At 43.9% G+C, this 21,054-nt stretch overlaps 1 protein-coding gene across 1 annotated transcript in view; it reads right to left on the minus strand.

The window, feature by feature from the left end:
* Positions 1–20,562, minus strand: part of LOC311125846 (elongation factor-like GTPase 1) — a 95,023-nt gene extending 74,461 nt beyond the window's left edge. The window contains exons 1-11 of the mRNA XM_084199875.1: positions 20,409–20,562; positions 20,192–20,259; positions 19,938–20,022; positions 19,548–19,681; positions 18,481–18,618; positions 17,971–18,209; positions 14,563–14,686; positions 12,684–12,763; positions 11,850–11,986; positions 11,622–11,744; positions 10,609–10,708 (exon numbers count right to left, since the gene is read on the minus strand). Coding sequence (XP_084056001.1) covers positions 10,609–10,708; positions 11,622–11,744; positions 11,850–11,986; positions 12,684–12,763; positions 14,563–14,686; positions 17,971–18,209; positions 18,481–18,618; positions 19,548–19,681; positions 19,938–20,022; positions 20,192–20,259; positions 20,409–20,499 — 1,319 coding nt within the window. The 5' untranslated portion in view covers positions 20,500–20,562. The remainder of the gene's footprint in view (positions 1–10,608; positions 10,709–11,621; positions 11,745–11,849; positions 11,987–12,683; positions 12,764–14,562; positions 14,687–17,970; positions 18,210–18,480; positions 18,619–19,547; positions 19,682–19,937; positions 20,023–20,191; positions 20,260–20,408) is intronic.
* Positions 20,563–21,054: the final 492 nt, after the last annotated feature.

Here is a 21,054-nt window from a genome sequence, read left to right on the forward strand (position 1 = left end):
AGTAGGAGTGCTGAACTAGGGACAGCATCAATGGCAGAGTAAGCCAGTGGTGGCCAGAGATATGCCTGAAGTGATATGCACAGCTTCAAAGAACCATGCTAGCCCACAGGTGGCCAAATATATATGCCTGAGGTGATACAGTATGGATCTGATGAGAGAAAAGCTGTGGTATGTACAGTAATTGTCGATGGCCCCAGCTAGTCCATGGGTGGCCTGGGATATGCCTGCAGCGTGTGTGTGCTACTGCAGCAGGTGGCAGCCATCAGGGGAAGGAAGGGTTCCTGGCTGGATCATTAGGCTGATGTTGGCCAGGCCTTTTCTACTGTAGCATACTGTGGGATGACATGTTTCCTCTACCCTAACATCCTTCTATCTCATCATCTAACACTCCGTCTGCCTCATATCCTCTCTCTCCCCTGCTGAACTAATACAGGCTAGTTAGGTCTCTCTCCCTCTCTCTCTGCCTCATATCCTCTCTCCCCCCCGCTGAACTAATACAGGCTAGTTAGGTCTCTCTCTCTCTCTATGCCTCATATCCTCTCCCCCCCGCTGAAGTAATACAGGCTAGTTAGGTCTCTCTCTCTCCCTCTGCCTCATATCCTCTCCCCCCCCGCTGAAGTAATACAGGCTAGTTAGGTCTCTCTCTCTCCCTCCCTCTGCCTCATATCCTCTCTCTCCCCTGCTGAACTAATACAGGCTAGTTAGGTCTCTCTCTCTCTCTCTCTCTGCCTCATATCCTCTCTCTCCCCCGCTGAACTAATACAGGCTAGTTAGGTCTCTCTCTCTCCCTCTGCCTCATATCCTCTCCCCCCCCGCTGAAGTAATACAGGCTAGTTAGGTCTCTCTCTCTCCCTCTCTCTGCCTCATATCCTCTCTCTCCCCCGCTGAACTAATACAGGCTAGTTAGGTCTCTCTCTCTCTGCCTCATATCCTCTCTCCCCCCCGCTGAACTAATACAGGCTAGTTAGGTCTCTCTCTCTCTCTCTCTCTGCCTCATATTCTCTCTCCCCCCCGCTGAACTAATACAGGCTAGTTAGGTCTCTCTCTCTCTCTCTGCCTCATATCCTCTCTCTCCCCCGCTGAACTAATACAGGCTAGTTAGGTCTCTCTCCATCTCTCTCTGCCTCATATCCTCTCTCCCCCCCGCTGAACTAATACAGGCTAGTTAGGTCTCTCTCTCTCTCTCTGCCTCATATCCCCTCTCCCCCCCGCTGAACTAATAAAGGCTAGTTAGGTCTCTCTATCTCTCTCTGCCTCATATCCCCTCTCCCCCCTGCTGAACTAATAAAGGCTAGTTAGGTCTCTATCTCTCTCTGCCTCATATCCTCTCTCTCCCCTGCTGAACTAATACAGGCTAGTTAGGTCTCTCTCTCTCTGCCTCATATCCTCTCTCCCCCCCGCTGAACTAATACAGGCTAGTTAGGTCTCTCTCTCTCTCTCTGCCTCATATCCTCTCTCTCCCCCGCTGAACTAATACAGGCTAGTTAGGTCTCTCTCTCTCTCTCTGCCTCATATCCTCTCTCTCCCCCGCTGAACTAATACAGGCTAGTTAGGTCTCTCTATCTCTCTCTGCCTCATATCCTCTCTCCCCCCCGCTGAACTAATACAGGCTAGTAAGGTCTCTCTCTCCCTCTCTCTGCCTCATATCCTCTCTCTCCCCCGCTGAACTAATACAGGCTAGTTAGGTCTCTCTCTCTCTGCCTCATATCCTCTCTCTCCCCCGCTGAACTAATACAGGCTAGTAAGGTCTCTCTCTCTCTCTCTGCCTCATATCCTCTCTCTCCCCCGCTGAACTAATACAGGCTAGTAAGGTCTCTCTCCCTCTCTCTGCCTCATATCCTCTCTCTCCCCTGCTGAACTAATACAGGCTAGTTAGGTCTCTCTCTCTCTCTGCCTCATATCCTCTCTCTCCCCCGCTGAACTAATACAGGCTAGTTAGGTCTCTCTCTCTCTCTGCCTCATATCCTCTCTCCCCCCCGCTGAACTAATACAGGCTAGTTAGGTCTCTCTCTCTCTCTGCCTCATATCCTCTCTCCCCTGCTGAACTAATACAGGCTAGTTAGGTCTCTCCTTCTCTCTCTGCCTCATATCCTCTCTCCCCTGCTGAACTAATACAGGCTAGTTAGGTCTCTCTCTCTCTCTCTCTGCCTCATATCCTCTCTCTCCCCCGCTGAACTAATACAGGCTAGTTAGGTCTCTCTCTCTCTCTGCCTCATATCCTCTCTCCCCCCCGCTGAACTAATACAGGCTAGTTAGGTCTCTCTCTCTCTCTGCCTCATATCCTCTCTCCCCTGCTGAACTAATACAGGCTAGTTAGGTCTCTCTCTCTCTCTCTGCCTCATATCCTCTCCCCCCCCCGCTGAACTAATACAGGCTAGTTAGGTCTCTCTCTCTCTCTGCCTCATATCCTCTCTCCCCCCCGCTGAACTAATACAGGCTAGTTAGGTCTCTCTCTCTCTCTGCCTCATATCCTCTCTCCCCTGCTGAACTAATACAGGCTAGTTAGGTCTCTCTCTCTCTGCCTCATATCCTCTCTCTCCCCTGCTGAACTAATACAGGCTAGTAAGGTCTCTCTCCATCTCTCTCTGCCTCATATCCTCTCTCCCCTGCTGAACTAATACAGGCTAGTAAGGTCTCTCTCTCCCTCTCTCTGCTCTCGGCTCTACTTCGCTCTCAGTCTAATGGCAGAATCAGCAATTACAGGCGGGTACTGTGACAGAGGAGAGGAGAAAGTGAGAGTGACAGACACAAAGATAGAGAGAGAGACAAAGAGAGAGAGTGCACCCTGTGGGGGTTAAGTGAATGGAGAGAGAGAGAGAGAGATGAGGTCTGCCTGCCGGGGGGGGGGGGGGGTTTCTTTCTACTCCACAGACCTGAGGCACAGAGACACTGAGGATCATACCAGGTCAGACAGAGAAGAGGGAGTAAGACAGACAGACAGACAGAGGGGTGTGTGTTTATGTATGTATGTATGTATGTGTGTCAAATCAAATGTTATTTATTACATGTGCCGAATACAACTGCTGTAGACTTTACAGTGAAATGCTTGCTTATGAACCTGTACCAATGATGCAGTGTGTGTGTGTGTGTGTGTGTTAGTGATGCACGGGTCAGCTGTTTTCTCTCGGGCAGCAAAGACATTTAGGGACAGGGGAGAAATTGCAATAGGCATAACAAATAAAAAAACTGGAAAGATTTTCAGTACAACATGTCCAAATGCCATCAGTTATCTGAACAGTAGCGCTTTTTTAGGTCAGTTCGGTTTCGGTTAGATTATAAAAAAATAATTATGATTTCGGTTTCAATATTTTTCCATTATTTAATAATGACATTACAATGATTTTAGAGCTTTTTAACAGAAATTCCAAAACCCCAAATAGTGAACATTCTATTGCCAAAACAAAGAAAATATCCCATTGTCTCTGTCAGGTCCACATTGGGTAGACCAGTGGTTCACAACCAGGGGTTCTAGGACCCCTCGGGGTGGCCTATCCACAGGGGGTACTTGAGAAGACTCATGAGACCATAGGTCTACTGGTAAAATGCACATGAGGGGGTACTCCAGGCAGAGCAAAATTCAGTTGGTGGTACAGTAACCAAAAAAGGTTGGGAACCACTGGGTAGACATCAATTGAAAAATTGACAATAATATTTCAGTTGTGTATACTACTTAATTTTTTATTTTATTATTTTTCCTTCCTTAAAGTCATCATCTCATCTCTGCTCAGGCAGTAGCAGTCAGCCAGCCAGACCATCTAACGTTATCTCCGTTCTCCCCATACTGTACTGTCTTTAGTTATCCTATTTAGCTAGCCTGCCTAAGTATGCTGCAGAGCTGTCTAACAAAATCATTTCACAAGTTCTTCAAAGTAGATAAGATATACTTTCACAAACTGTCTCTGTCCCGCTCATCGTTGTGTTGTGTAGATTCCTCTCTCATGCAGTCTTTGTGTAAGGTGGGAAGGCAGGCAACAAGCTTAGGTCCAAAATAAGCCCATAGAAACGGATTGGGCTTATTTTGGACAGATTTTGGCGAGAGTAAAACCTCTCGCTTCGCCTCTTCCTCTCTGATCTGTCTCTGTCAGAGCCGGAAAAAACAGGCGCAATGGATTATGGTCATTGTAGTTAATTACCACGTTTCGGAGCTGAACTAGGTTGAATATTTGCTTAAATGAAAACTACAACTTCCTTCAGCCCAGCGTCCCACATAGTTATTGACTTGATTTCTTATTTGACTTCTCTGTAGAGAAACGTTGCATTGGGCTCACAAAAAACTGAACAAAATGGAATTCAAGTAATTGAACCGATGTCGGTCAATTAGTTGTTTAGGCCTAATAACCGAGGGAAAAAAACTAATTGTCGGTTAATCGCTCAGCGCTACCGGCACTGCTATCATCCTCTTTTACCACCTCACCAAATCCTTCCCAAACATTAGGCTACTGTTCTTCTATTGACCTTTTTGCCTCAGTGGATCGACGTCAACTTTTTCTGTCCATGTTCCCAAAAGCATTTGGCAACTGGCCCTAAACTTAGGCGACGCACTAACGGCAGATACAAAATTATGAAAGAATGTAGCCTATAAATATGAATTTCACAAGGATTTTTAATGCGAGAGAGCGACACAGAGACAGAGACAGACAGGCAGACAGACAGAGAGAGCGAGAGAGAGACAGAGACAGACACACAGAGAGAGAAAGAGAGAGGGGCCCTGGTCAAAAGTAGGGCACTATGTAGGGAATAGGGTGCTATTTGGGACGCCGACAAAGCCATTTGTACAGTCACCATCACATTATAACATGACTATAATTCAATTCTATTGTTGAAGGGGGAGCTGTAATAGCTTTCAGTAGAGAAGGCCACACAAATCTGCATCCCAAATGGCAACCTATTCAGTGCACTACTTTTGACCAGGGCCCATAGTGCTCTGGTCAAAGTAGTGCACTATGAAGGGAATATAGTGCCATTTGGGATGTAGCCACACTCTCTTCCTGGAGCCGCACAGCACAGGAGCACTTTACATTCTGGTCATCAAGCCTAGCAGACGCTATTATGGAAACGCACACAATAAGTGCATTCAGCGAAGGAAGGTGAAACGCCCACATAACACTATCATCTCAAGTGAAATCTTCAAAATGATGTGTTAGAAGCCGCCATAGTACTACAATGTTATCACAAGTCAGCCAATTGTTTCTAAAACATGACATAATATGTAATACTTACAACTATCCATATCTACAACAAGACCTGGGTTCAAACACTTCAAACATATCTCCCAATACTTTGAGCGTTTGTTTCAGTCTGCCTGGAGCGCCAGATGGATTTGCAGTTTTGGGACTTTTCTATTGGTTTATTGAGCCAGGCAAGCTTCTAAATCAGGTCTACAACTATTCCAGAGCACTGTGAAAATGAAAAACTGGAAATCGAGGATTGTGCTACAATACGAAAAAACATCATCCATCCTGCCTATACATTTTCCTCAACATGTGCTTCACAGGCCACGGCCATTAAAATAACACTGGGACCCCTAATGGCAGCCGGCTGTCATCCCAGTTTTCTGTGAACATCTGCTTCTGAGGAGCAACTGGGGTGCTGGGGCGGCTCTACTGTAGAGCAGGATCCCTTTGTTGTACTTTAATGACATTATTATGTTGCTGATGTGAACTCCCAGGTTGAAGACAGTGTATGTATGTACAGTGGCTTGCGAAAGTATTCACCCCCCTTGGAAATTTTCCTATTTTGTTGCCTTACAGCCTGGAGTTAAAATGGATTTTTGGGGGTTTGTATCATTTGATTTACACAACATGCCTACCTATTTTTTCTTGTGAAATAAACAAGAAATTAGACAAAAAAAACAGAAAACTTCAGCGTGCATAACTATTCATCCCCCCAATGTCAATATTTTGTAGAGCCACCTTTTGCAGCAATTACAGCTGCAAGTCTCTTGGGGTATGTCTCTATAAGCTTGGCACATCTAGCCACTGGGATTTTTGGCCATTCTTCAAGACAAAACTGCTCCAGCTCCTTCAAGTTGGATGGGTTCCGCTGGTGTACAGCAATCTTTAAGTCATACCACAGATTCTCAATTGGATTGAGGTCTGGGCTTTGACTAGGTCATTCCAAGACATAAATGTTTCCCTTTAAACCACTCAAGTGTTGCTTTAGCAGTATGCTTAGGGTCATTGTCCTGCTGGAAGGTGAACCTCCGTCCCGGTCTCAAATCTCTGGAAGACTGAAACAGGTTTCCCTCAAGAATTTCCCTGAATTTAGCGCCATCCATCATTCCTTCAATTCTGACCAGTTTCCCAGTCTCTGCCGATGAAAAACATCCCCACAGCATGATGCTGCCACCACCATGCTTCACTGTTGAGATGGTGTTCTCGGGGTGATGAGAGGTGTTGGGTTTGCGCCAGCCATAGCATTTTCCTTGATGGCCAAAAAGCTCAATTTTAGTCTCATCTGACCACAGTACCTTCTTCCATATGTTTGAGGAGTCTCACACATGCCTTTTGGCAAACACCAAACGCGTTTGTTTATTTTTTTCTTTAAGCAATGGCTTTTTCTGGCCACTCTTCTGTAAAGCCCAGCTCTGTGGAATGTACGGCTTAAAGTGGTCCTATGGACAGATACTCCAATCTCCGCTGTGGAGCTTTGCAGCTCCTTCAGGGTTATCTTTGGTCTCTTTGTTGCCTCTCTGATTAATGCCCTCCTTGCCTGGTCCGTGAGTTTTGGTGGACGCGGCCCTCTCTTGGCAGGTTTGTTGTGGTGCCATATTCTTTCCATTTTTTAATAATGGATTTAAAAATGGTGCTCCGTGTGATGTTCAAAGTTTCAGATATTTTTTTATAACCCAACCCTGATCTGTACTTCTACAAAACTTTGTCCCTGACCTGTTTGGAGAGCTCATTGGTCTTCATGGTGCCACTTGCTTGGTGGTACCCCTTGCTTAGTGGTGTTGCAGAATCTGGGGCCTTTCAGAACAGGTGTATATATACTGAGATAATGTGACACAGATTTCACACAGGTGGACTTTATTTAACTAATTATGTGACGTCTGAAGGTAATTGGTTGCACCAGATCTTATTTAGGGGCTTCATAGCAAAGGGGGTGAAAACATATGCACGCACCACTTTTCCACTATTTATTTTTTAGAATCTTTTGAAACAAGTTATTTTTTTCATTTCACTTCAACAATTTGGACTATTTTGTATATGTCCATTACATGAAATCCAAATAAAAATCCATTTAAATTACAGGTTGTAATGCAACAAAATAGGAAAAACACCAAGGGGGATGAATACTTTTGCAAGGCACTGTTTGTACAGTGAGGGAAAAAAGTATTTGCTCACTGACAAAGACATGATCAGTCTATAATTTTAATGGTAGGTTTATTTGAACAGTGAGAGACAGAAAAACAACAAAAAAATCCAGAAAAACGCATGTCAAAAATGTTATAAATTGATTTGCATTTTGATGAGGGAAATAAGTATTTGACCCCTCTGCAAAACATGACTTAGTACTTGGTGGCAAAACCCTTGTTGGCAATCACAGAGGTCAGACTTTTCTTGTAGTTGGCCACCAGGTTTGCACACATCTCAGGAGGGATTTTGTCCCACTCCTCTTTGCAGATCTTCTCCAAGTCATTAAGGTTTCGAGGCTGACGTTTGGCAACTCAAACATTCAGCTCCCTCCACAGATTTTCTATGGGATTAAGGTCTGGAGACTGGCTAGGCCACTCCAGGACCTTAATGTGCTTCTTCTTGAGCCACTCCTTTGTTGCCTTGGCCGTGTGTTTTGGGTCATTGTCATGCTGGAATACCCATCCACGACCCATTTTCAATGCCCTGGCTGAGGGAAGGAGGTTCTCACCCAAGATTTGACAGTACATGGCCCCGTCCATCGTCCCTTTGATACGGTGAAGTTGTCCTGTCCCCTTAGCAGAAAAACACCCCCAAAGCATAATGTTTCCACCTCCATGTTTGACGTGGGGATGGTGTTCTTGGGGTCATAGGCAGCATTCCTCCTCCTCCACACACGGCGAGTTGAGTTGATGCCAAAGAGCTCGGTTTTGGTCTCATCTGACCACAACACTTTCACCCAGTTCTCCTCTGAATCATTCAGATGTTCATTGGCAAACTTCAGACGGCCCTGTATATGTGCTTTCTTGAGCAGGGGGACCTTGCGGGCGCTGCAGGAATTCAGTCCTTCGCGGCGTAGTGTGTTATCAATTGTTTTCTTGGTGACTATGGTCCCAGCTGCCTTGAGATCATTGACAAGATCCTCCCGTGTAGTTCTGGGCTGATTCCTCACCGTTCCCATGATCATTACAACTCCACGACGTGAGATCTTGCATGGAGCCCCAGGCCGAGGGAGATTGACAGTTATCCTGTGTTTCTTCCATTTGCGAATAATCGCACCAACTGTTGTCACCTTCTCACCAAGCTGCTTGGCGATGGTCTTGTAGCCCATTCCAGCCTTGTGTAGGTCTACAATCTTGTCCCTGACATTCTTGGAGAGCTCTTTGGTCTTGGCCATGGTGGAGAGTTTGGAATCTGATTGATTGATTGCTTCTGTGGACAGGTGTCTTTTATACAGGTAACGAGCTGAGATTAGGAGCAGCTCGTTACCTGTATAAAAGACACCTGGGAGCCAGAAATCTTTCTGATTGAGAGGGGATCAAATACTTATTTCCCTCATTAAAATGCAAATCAATTTATAACATTTTTGACATGCGTTTTTCTGGATTTTTTTGTTGTTATTCTGTCTCTCACTGTTCAAATAAACCTACCATTAAAATTATAGACTGATCATTTCTTTGTCAGTGGGCAAACGTACAAAATCAGCAGGGGATCAAATACTTTTTTCCCTCACTGTATGTATGCATATATACAGTACCAGTCAAAAGTTTGGACACACCTACACTTATTCAAGGGTTTTTCTTTATTTTTACTATTTTCTACATTTCTATGAAATAACACATATGGAATCATGTAGTAACCAAAAAAGTGTTACACAAATCAAAATATATTTTATATTTGAGATTCTTCAAATAGCCACCCTTTGCCTCCATGACAGCTTTGCACACTCTTGGCATTCTCTCAACCAGCTTCACCTGGAATGCTTTTCCAACAGTCTTGAAGGAGTTCCCACATATGCTGAGCACTTGTTGGCTGCTTTTCCTTCACTCTGCGGTCTGACTCATCCCAAACCATCTCAATTTGGTTGAGGTCGGGGGATTGTGGAGGCCAGGTCATCTGATGCAGCACTCCATCACTCTCCTTCTTGGTAAAATAGCCCTTACACAGCCTGGAGGTGTGTTGGGTCATTGTCCTGTTGAAAAACAAATGATAGTCCCACTATGCCCAAACCAGATGGGATGGCGTATTGCTGCAGAATGCTGTGGTAGCCATGCTGGTTAAGTGTGCCTTGAATTCTAAATAAATCACAGACAGTGTCACCAGCAAAGCACCCCCACACCATAACACCTCCTCCTCCATGCTTTACGGTGGGAAATACACATGCGGAGATCATCTGTTCACCCACACCGCGTCTCACAAAGACACGGCGGTTGGAGCCAAAAATCTCCAATTTGGACTCCAGACCAAAGGAGACATTTCCACCAGTCTAATTTCCATTGTTCGTGTTTCTTGGCCCAAGCAAGTCTCTTCTTCTTATTGGTGTCCTTTAGTAATGGTTTCTTTGCAGCAATTCGACCATGAAGGCCTGATTCACACAGTCTCCTCTGAATAGTTGATGTTGAGATGTGTCTGTTACTTGAACTGTGTGAAGCATTTATTTGGGCTGCAATTTCTGAGGCTGGTAACTCTAATGAACTCTGGGTCTTCCATTCCTGTGGCGGTCCTCATGAGAGCCAGTTTCATCATAGCGCTTGATGGTTTTTGCGACTGCACTGGAAGAAACTTTAAAAGTTCTTCAAACTTTCTGTATTGACTGACCTTCATGTCTTAAAGTAATGATGGCCTGTCGTTTCTCGTTGCTTATTCGAGCTGTTCTTGCCATAATATGGACTTGGTCTTTTACCAAATAGGCCTATCTTCTGTATACCCCCCCTTCCTTGTCACAACACAACTGATTGGCTCAAACGCATTAAGAAGGAAATAAATTCCACAAATTAACTTTAAGAAGGCACACCTATTAATTGAAATGCATTCCAGGTGACTACCTCATGAAGCTGGTTGAGAGAATGCCAAGAGTGTGCAAAGCTGTCATCAAGGCAAAGGGTGGCTATTTGAACAATCTCAAATATAAAATATATTTTGATTTGTTTAAGACTTTTTTGGTCACTACATGATTCCATATGTGTTATTTCATAGTTTTGATGTCTTCACTATTATTCTACAATGTAGAAAATAGTAAAAATAAAGAAAAAACCTTGAATGAGTAGGTGTCCAAACGTTTGACTGGTACAGTATATACATACATACATACATACATCACAAAACCCATAGACAAGATCGCCATCTAGTGTCAGTACTACAGAGTCACACTCACCTTCTGTACCTTTGCATGATGTCTAGGGTCTGCTGTGTGTATTCTGATTTGACACACAACTGCAGAGAGACACGCATACACACATGCGCGCACACTTACCTCTGTTTGTTCTGAGGCAGGGCCTTGGCATCCACTGTAAACATCTTGGACACAAACACAATGACAGGGGCTGTGTCATCACTGGAACACTGCATGAAGGCTGGGGACACACAGGACAAGGCTACTGAGCATATAGTTAGAATGCAATAAGAGAACCAAGTACCACTGTATACAGAAACTACAGCACATGCTCTGTGTAAAATATAGGACTAAACAGTTTATTTGACTCAAAGTAAATATGGACCGAAATATAGATTCCATTCTTGCTTAAATGTGATTTTTAAATGGAGGAAAGTCTCTGTTCTCAACAGAGATACTGTATGACTCCTTACCCACCCAGATACTATACAGATTATGTCATTAACATGTTCAAACATTGCCTCTCATTTTAGCCCCAGCTCTAAAAGGCACCTAGGACATGTTCAGTAGTGCACAACGTAACAAAACGTTTTGCAACGAAAAAACGTGTTTCTTATTGGACAAATTTAGGTAGAACCCTCCCGGTTTTGGCCCATTTTGCTTCTGTTTGTTTCCAAGTCAAGACACCAAACAGCTTCCCTGGCAATTTATTGATCTATGAATATCATTGATTAGCTATTAAACAAGGTTGTCAAATCTGGAGGTACTGTGATCGGTACTACCTGAACGTATCCATTTTTTGATTTTGTTAAAAATGTTCCCTCTGTTTTGTGCATTCAACGCAACACTGATCTCGTTAACATGAGGTGAGAGCTGGAAAGAGAAAACACCTGCCAACTCTCCTCTCCATAGCCAGGCGGTCTGTGAAAGAAGAAAGCCTTGAACTGGGGCTGGGTGGAGGGAGGGAATGACTAGCAGGTCTCCTAAACTAACACCTTCAGAGGAAACAGAAACACCTTGGTAATAAAAGCAGAACATGCCAGATGGGCTTTGGAAGAGCTCACACACACATCCTCCCACACACTGAACCACCCACATACAGCAGACCAAGCCAACATTTCTGCAACTGCAGAGTATGTGTGTGTGTGTCTCACCTGTCTTCAGCTCCTGGGTCTGCAGGGGTAGTGAGTGGAACCTGCGTGCTCCCACACTCATCAGTCTCTCTATTCTCTCAGAGGTCATGTCCAACGGACTGGGCAGCTTATCACACACCATGGCTGGGGCACAGGGTTAAGGAAGCACACACACACAAACAAAGACAGACAGGCACACACACACCTCACCCTTCCCTACCCCCGCCCTTACATCCAGAGGTAGGATACAGAGTACAGCCTGTGAGACGGGGAGCCACTGGCTGCAGATGGCAGAGAGGAGGACTTTGGGGTCGGAGTGACGGGAGTCTCTGGTCATCACCTTAACACCTAGTGACATCATCATCTTCTCTGTCTTCTCCTTATCTCTGAGAGGAGAGAGAGAGAGAGACAGAGAGAGTACACGTACGTCATCATTCACATCTCAAAAGCACTTCATCTTACATTTACATTTTACATTTAGGTCATTTAGCAGACGCTCTTATCCAGAGCGACTTACAGTTAGTGAATGCATACATGTATTTTTTTATTTAAAAAAAATCATACTGGCCCCCCGTGGGAAACGAACCCAAATTGTTTTTACATTTTAGTCATTTAGCAGACGCTCTTATCCAGAGCGACTTACAGTTAGTGAGTGCATACATATTTTTTTTATACTGGCCCCCCGTGGGAATCGAACCCACAACCCTGGCGTTGCAAACGCCATGCTCTACCAACTGAGCTACATCCCTGCCGGCCATTCCCTCCCCTACCCTGGACGACGCTTGGCCAATTGTGCGCCGCCCCATGGGTCTCCCGGTCGCGGCCGGCTACGACAGAGCCTGGATTCGAACCAGGATCTCTAGTGGCACAGCTAGCACTGCGATGCAGTGCCTTAGACCACTGCACCACTCGGGAGATGTCCCTGCCGGCCAAACCCTCCCCTACCTTGGACGACGCTGAACTAATTGTGCGCCGCCCATCTTCATACACACTTCAACATTAAACAAGGAGGAAATAAAAACTGAATAGAGATTGATAAGATTTGAGATAGAGATCACATCATCAGAGATGTGCATCCCTTACCGTCTGGTAACGACAGCGTCATATAAACTCCATACGTTGTCCAGGACGAGCTGAACAAACAGAGGCTTCTTTCCTTTGGCCTGGAGAGGGAAGAGGAGGACTAGTGAGAAAATTGATCTTTCAGAAACATTCAAACCGTTGCTTGCTCTTATCTAGACGGATAATCATTGATTGGATTTATGCACTATTTTCTTCACTCTGGGTGCGTCCCAAATGGCACCATATCCTGTATATAGTGCACTACAGACGTGGTGTACTGGCGTTAATAGCTGGCTATACCAACAAATAGGCTACAATGTGGTATTATGAAAGCTCTGAAGAGGCACACACAGTGCTGTTTCTCACCAAGTGCACTGAGTGGACACACACACACACACACACCAAAGTGCCTAGGCGCACACACACACACTCATGCACGCGCACACACACACACACACGCACCAGCACATAGGTCAACCCGTCCAGCCTCTCAGCTCCAGTACTGTAAAACCACTCGCGTTCTAAAAGTGCTCCAATCCAAATATGACCCTGTGTCACCGAATGTAGGACATGGCTTAAATATATAATATGCAGTCAAACCTCCATAGCACTCAAAGCAAGCATTCTATTCCCTATGGGCCCTGGTCAAAAGTAGTGCACTATAAAGGGAATATGGTGCCATTTGGGACGCATGTTATGTCCTTCATCTCTCTGAAAGGACTGGCTACTGGCTACACTAAAAGCTCTGTTATCCACTTTCTATGGACTGAAAATCAATGGGACAGACTGAAGGTTGGACTGTGTGTGTGTGTGTGTGTGTGTGTGTTGATGAGTCTACTCTGTTCTATAGTGGAAGAAAGATTATATTGATCAGTCTGAGAATGTGACAGTCTGTGTGTAATGTATGTTCATTATGGTAGTCTCTCCCAGACTCCCACTGCACGACCAAATGAACACAACAAATTACAAATGCTCAAAATAAAGGTTTTTTTGGACCTTTAGAAGTTAGTGTACTGGACGGAGTCACTACTGGATGTTAATAATGAACATAAGGACAATTCAAGGGCCAACACGTAACAACAAACAACAGACTGGTAACCGAGGGCTTATGGTGCTGCCCACTCCATAGTCTACTAGCTAGCGCTGGAGGCTAATGGCTAATGCAGCCAGAAGGGTCAGAAGCTAGTGTGGTTCTGAGTGGGAGTCTGCAACAGAGTGGCTTTAGTACTATAAAGTGGAATCCATTAGCACCATACAGCTGCAACACTTAGTCCATGGGCCTGTCCAAATACCCGTACTTGTGTTCTAAATAGTACTCTGATTGGGTATGTGAAAATAGAACGTTTTATAGTATGTGAAATGTTGAAAATGTAGTATGATTTAAATGTCAGGATGTCATACTCATTTAGTCTTTTCATCTAGAAGAATTTGCTGCATAGCATTGAGGAAGAGAATGCTCCTCTCAGACCAACGTGTGTTTGACAACAGCTGATAATCAGATAAGATCACGTGCAGTACAAAAATGAACAAATGGCGGGGAACAACCCAATTGTGCATCAGATGAAGCTTTCTCAGTATGGATGAGCCTAGTATGTTGATATTTGTTGCTTACTGCATACGTTTTTACTAAACATTTCGTTCTTAATAGTATGTAGTATGATTAGTACACAGTATGAAGTTTTAGTAAGAGGTAGGCAAGACAGATTTCGGACACGGCTACTGTCCCAAATGGCAGCATATTCCCTATATAGTGCACTACTTTTGACCAGAGCCCTATGGGCCTTGGTCAAAAGTATAGCACTATAAATAAAATAGGGTGCCATTTAAATAAAATAGGGTGCCATTTGGGATGCAACGCTTAGCATTCATTACCGTGGTAGAATGTTTGCATTGGTCTTACCTGAGCTCCCTTCATGATCTTCTTGGCTTTAGCATTGAGGTAGAAGTCTCCCCAGAGGGTCTTCAGGAGCACCTCAGTCCTGATGCCCATCCTCTTGCTGTGGATCTGGGCAAACTGCTGGATACTACAAGAAACACACAAAGCTGCTAATGCTGGAAAAGACCAACAACAAAAAAGCAAAACACCACAGTCATTTATCAACTTTTCCCCCCTCCATTATGCTTCAGTCTCTTTGATTTGGGTTATAGTTTGACAGATATCTTCGCTGACAATAGCCTGCATTGAACATTTGAAATCTATGCCTGTTTGTAATTCCCTGAGGTTTCAGTGATATGTTTTTTAAGTAGTCCAAACAGAGCTTTTTAGGCAAAAAAATAGCAATGGGTCACTTGAATGGGTGTCGGTCAACACAGCTTCCACTGAATACCAGTGACTTCATTGGTTCGTTTATAGATCCTAGAGCCCCAGCTGCCCTCAAAACAAGGTATCTGTGTCCTCCTATATAAAACAGACATACTAATGACATACAATGACTATAAAGCATACAGTCTAGTCTGTCTGCAGTAGCTATTATGTGACTGCTCTGTAGCATGGGGGAGAACATTAAACACCTTGCTAGCAGAGCACTGACCTGATTGGAGGGACATAAGAATGTACAGGCTGGCTAGGATGAAATATCATTACATTGGGTTTAAGATGTTTTGACTGTTATGTGAACAAGGGCTACAGTTCTCTTCCTACTCAGCTGATTATTTAGATTTCTACATGAATTGCAGTCATGCAGAATCATACCCTCCGTTCCACGATTTTGGTCTCATCTGTTCTCAGCAAAAGGTTCTGAAAGCTAAGGCAAAAGCCCCACCTAGTGGACATTTCAACAATAACCAAATACCTGACATCAACTCCCTAGACACGTATTGATGGCCCCATATACAGTGCATTCGGAAAGTATTCAGACACCTTTACTTTTTCCACATTTTGTTACGTTACAGCCTTATTCTAAAATTGATTAAATTATTTTTGTTCTTCTGGAAGGTTCTATATAGACAGGTGTGTGCCTTTCCAAATCATGTCCAATCAATTGAATTTACCACAGGTGGACTCCAATCAAGTTGTAGAAGCATCTCAAGGATGATCAATGGAAACAGGATGCACCAGAGCTAAATTTCAAGTCTCATAGCAAAGGGTCTGAATACTTATGTAAATAAGGTATTTCAGTTTTTTTAGTTTAAAAAAATGAATGTTTTCGCTTTGTCATTATAGGGTATCGTGTGTAGATTGCTGAGGAAATTGTTTTATTTAAGGCTGTAACGTAACAAAATGTGGAAAAAGTCAAGGGGTCTGAATACTTTCCGAATGCACTGTATTTCTGAAATATGAGGTATTAGGTGTAAGTAGTTCTGTCCTCTACTAGTCTAATAGGAGTTTACACTACAGTGCCTTGCATAAGTATTCATCCCCCTTGGGGTTTTTCCTATTTTTGTTGCATTACAACCTGTAATTTAAAGTGAAATTAAAAAAATAACTTGTTTCAAAAAATTCTAAAAAATTAATAACGGAAAAGTGGTGCGTGCATATGTATTCACCCCCTTCGCTATGAAGACCCTAAATAAGATCTGGTGCAACCAATTACCTTCAGAAGTCACATAATTAGTTAAATAAAGTCCACCTGTGTGCAATCTAAGCGTCACATGATCTTTCACATGATCTCAGTATATATACACCTGTTCTGAAAGGCCCCAGAGTCTGCAACACCACTAAGCAAGGGGCACCACCAAGCAAGCGGCACCATGAAGACCAAGGAGCTCTCCAAACAGGTCAGGGACAAAGTTGTGGAGAAGTACAGATCAGGGTTTGGTTATAAAAAAATATCCAAAACTTTTAACAACCCACGGAGCACCGTTAAATCCATTATTAAAAAATGGAAAGAATATGGCACCACAACAAACCTGCCAAGAGAGGGCCGCCCAACAAAACTCAAGGACCAGGCAAGGAGGGCATTAATCAGAGAGGCAACAAAGAGACCAAAGATAACCCTGAAGGAGCTGCAAAGCTCCACAGCGGAGATTGGAGTATCTGTCCATAAGACCACTTTAAGCTTTTACACTCCACGGAGCTGGGCTTTACGGAAGAGTGGCCAGAAATAAGCCATTGCTTAAAGAAAAAAATAAGCAAACACGTTTGGAGTTCGCCAAAAGGCATGTGGGAGACTCCCCAAACATATGGAAGAAGGTACTCTGGTCAGATGAGACCAAAATTGAGCTTTTTGGCCATCAAGGAAAACGCTATGTCTGGCGCAAACCCAACACCTCTCATCACCCCGAGAACACCATCCCCACAGTGAAGCATGGTGGTGGCAGCATCATGCTGTGGGGATGTTTTCCCATCGGCAGGGACTGGGAAACTGGTCAGAATTGAAGGAATGATGGACAATGACCTTAAGCATACTGCTAAAGCAACACTCGAGTGGTTTAAGGGGAAACATTTAAATGTCTTGGAATGGCCTAGTCAAAGCCCAGACCTCAATCCAACTGAGAATCTGTGGTATGACTTAAAAATTGCTGTACACCAGCGGAACCCATCCAACTTGAAGGAGCTGGAGCAGTTTTGTCTTGAAGAATGGCCAAAAATCCCAGTGGCTAGATGTGCCAAGCTTATAGAGACATACCCCAAGAGACTTGCAGCTGTAATTGCTGCAAAAGGTGGCTCTACAAAGTATTGACTTTGGGGGGGTGAATAGTTTTGTACGCTCAAGTTCTGTTTTTTTGTCTTATTTCTTGTTTGTTTGACAATAAAACATATTTTGCATCTTCAAAGTGGTAGGCATGTTGTGTAAATCAAATTATACAAACCCCAAAAAAATCAATTTTAATTCCAGGTTGTAAGGCAACAAAATAGGAAAAATGCCAAGGGGGTTGAATATTTTCGCAAACCACTGTATATTGCTTACTATATAATTCATCAGGATCTAAGAAGCAGCATTGCTTACTATATAATTCATCAGGATCTAAGAAGCAGCATTAGGAAGTGTCAAGTGAAAGGTTGGGACTGGGGATTGATTTTCTAACCAGGTTAATTTCCAATAGGGAAAACACTCTTTGCAATGGGATGAAACAGTGAGGAAATTGTCCAATAAGAAAAGATTATTGTTGTTTTCCGATTCAAAACGTTTTGCTTCGGTGTACCCTTCTGAACAGACCCCAGGCTACAGACGCACAAGACCTTAACAGAGGACCGGCAGCCAGCCCAGGGTCCTTTTCACTAGGAACCAAACAGGAGCAAACAGGCCCAAAAGGGGAGAGACTACCTCCTAAACTGAACATGTCCAATAAGAAATGCTTGTTTTTGTTCTCCGTTGCAAAACGTTTAGCTACTGTGTGTATAACCTGCATATAACCCAGGACCCACCTGAAGCCCCATCCGTCTATGGCACTGGCGAAGACCACATTCCCCTGGTCTGGAGAGAAGTAGAGCTGGGAGTCGTCCGAATCCTCCAGGCCGGCGCTCCAGTCGTACATCTGCTCTGACCCGAGACACTCAGCAGGCTTGACGTCCCCCTCCTCCTTATCTTCCTCCGCCCGTTCCTCTTTCACCGCACGGTCCTCCAGCACTTTGGAGGTAAACAGAGAGCCTGTCACTGCATTCACCTGTGAGGAGGGAAAAGTGACTTAATGTTAGAATATAGTCCACTTCTCTATTATAAGAATCATACACGTTCCAGAACATTTCTCTGTTATAACCGATTCCTTAACCGAAAACAGAGTACATTCAATTCAGTTCAGTTCGTTTCAGTTCAGTTGAATTCAACTTACCCCTCAAGGGCAATTAGTTGTGTACTACCTATATGGCAGATATCCAGATTCTGTCTCACGTTTTTTTTATACTAATAACACTTGTCTTTAGAGGTGAGGGACTCACCTGTTCTAGAATCTTCTGCAGGTGTGAGTAGGCTTCCTGAGAGGTGAGCTTCAGCTCCAAGATGAGCCGGTCAATCTTGTTGATCACCAGCACAGGCCTGATGTTCTCCAGCCACGCCTGACGCAGCACTGCTTGGGTCTACAGATGGATAGACAAACAAACAAACACGGACGGACACACACACACAGATACACACACACAAAAACGGACAGACACAGACACACACACACACAAATGGACACACACACACACACACACACACACACACAGAGACCCGGACACACACACACACACACACCAGAGAAACATCATCACAACACTGATACACTGAGTAGTCTCACGCCAACAAAGACAAAACAAAAATGCCATGAAGTTGAGAAAGTAGAGCCACAAATATGATTTAATATTACATTCCAAAACAATGACAGGGATTTTTCTGCCACTGAAATCCTTGGGCGGGCCGCCTACGCATATATTTTTAAAAATACATTTTCGGGATGGAAAAACACTTTAAGTGTACTTAAACGTCTAAAACCAGATATAAAATTGGAAAAAACATAATGGACGTATATCTTTTTTTAAATAATATAATCTTTGAGAACTAACAACCACCAAAATAAAAGCTAGACAGTCAGGGAGAATTTTATTTTAGCAGTATTGAAAAACATGGCAAAATGCATAGAATTGCAGGGAATTAGCTTTAAAACTGCAACATTTTCACTCAGCTCCATGGTAGAATATGTAGAATCTCAGGAAATGAACTTTAAAACTGCCACATTTTCTCTCAGCTCCATGGAGAAATTTGTAGAATTGCAGGAAATTGGCTTAAAAATGCAAACAGAAAAAACCCTGAATGATAAAGTGTGGATGGGCTGGGTGCCCCATTCCATTAAACCATTTAATGTAACATTGTTTAACGCAGAACCAGTGGAGAACATGTGGTTAGGCTATAACCTAAGTACGTTATGTGTCCAAAATCCCACCCTATTCACTATATAGTGCACTATTTTTGACCAGGGCCCTAGAAAGGGCATTTGGGACACAGCCACTGCCTGTAATTGCCTTACCTGTGGACAAACTCCCTCCACAGCATCTACGATGACAATGGCCCCGTCACATAGTCTGACGGCGGTGGACACCTCAGACGAGAAGTCCACATGGCCCGGCGAGTCAATCAAGTTGATCAGATAGTCCTTCTCCCCTGAGACAAACACATACACATAAGCACAAGACAGACAGACAGACAGACAGACAGACAGACAGACAGACAGACAGACAGACAGACAGACAGACAGACAGACAGACAGACATACAGACGGGCAGACAGACGGGCAGACGGGCAGGCAGGCACATACACACTCAAGGGTCAATTAGACGGAGACTTTACACACAAGTAGTCCGCCTCTCAACAGGACTCAACGTATCCAAGTCAACATGTTCCTACTGTGGTGTCTTACCAGCAGCATAGTGCAGTGAGATAGCGCTGGACTTCATCGTGATCCCTCGGATCTGCTCATCCTCCCGGCTGTCCAGGTACCTCAGCTAAGACATAAACAACATCAACAATATCAGAACACATATGTATACATGATCAATGTATAGGTCAGGGACACAGAAATAGATTAGCAAGAGGGCAAAATAACAAAGTCTGGCTACAGTAGTATGACAAGGATAATCCCACCACAGATGATTGAGATAAAGTCATACTAACCTTTCCGGCTAAGCGACTTGATATAATGCCATTGCTCGCCACCAAGCTATCTGCCAGAGTTGTTTTGCCTGCAAAATAGATTGTGGTGGATATGAATGGAGTGTCACTACAAATGGTCATGCTTGCAAACAACAACTGTCATCATGGCCCTGTACAGTAATATCTCGTGCAACATTTTCAATAATCAGGTCAATAAACTGTAGTCAATGGAACCTACCATGGTCCACGTGTGCCAGAATGCACAGGTTCCTGACGTTGGCAGGATTCTTCTGTAGTGCTTTGATCTTATCCAAACTTGTGTGTCCCATGTTTGACTGCTTTGGACTAGCTAATACATCAGGCGAGGAAACAAACGTTTGGAGATATCCTCTAGTACTGTAACTATTACCTAGCTAGCTAGCTACTGCTATAAATACTGATAACTAACGTCAGTTAGCTACCTATCTGGTCAGTGCCAGTGCTGTCAACACAGCAAAGTTAGTTAGTAAGACAGCAACACACCACCATTCTGAATGACACCAATACAAAAGGTGCGTGCTATGTACCTGCAACCTCTAACGTTAGTCTTTTACAATATGCTGCACTCAGCTAAAAGAAACGTGGACACCAATATTAGCGTGCTATACAAAGTAGTATATAACTATACAAAGTACTATATTACTATACATATGATTCATTACCTAAAATAAATCACCATATCATATAAGAAATCTCAATATTATGCGACAAAAGTCACATAAAACACAAACGTGGACGCACACAACTCACTCACGTTGTTTGGCCGGAACAATACGTAAAACATTGACGCCGCTGTGTAAATGACGTAGTACGTTACGTCGTTACTAGGAAGCTCAGCAGTTGCT

This window comes from Coregonus lavaretus (genome assembly GCF_964263955.1).
Source record: "Coregonus lavaretus genome assembly, contig: HAP1_SCAFFOLD_1280, whole genome shotgun sequence".
In the NCBI taxonomy this organism is placed as follows: Eukaryota; Metazoa; Chordata; class Actinopteri; order Salmoniformes; family Salmonidae; genus Coregonus; species Coregonus lavaretus.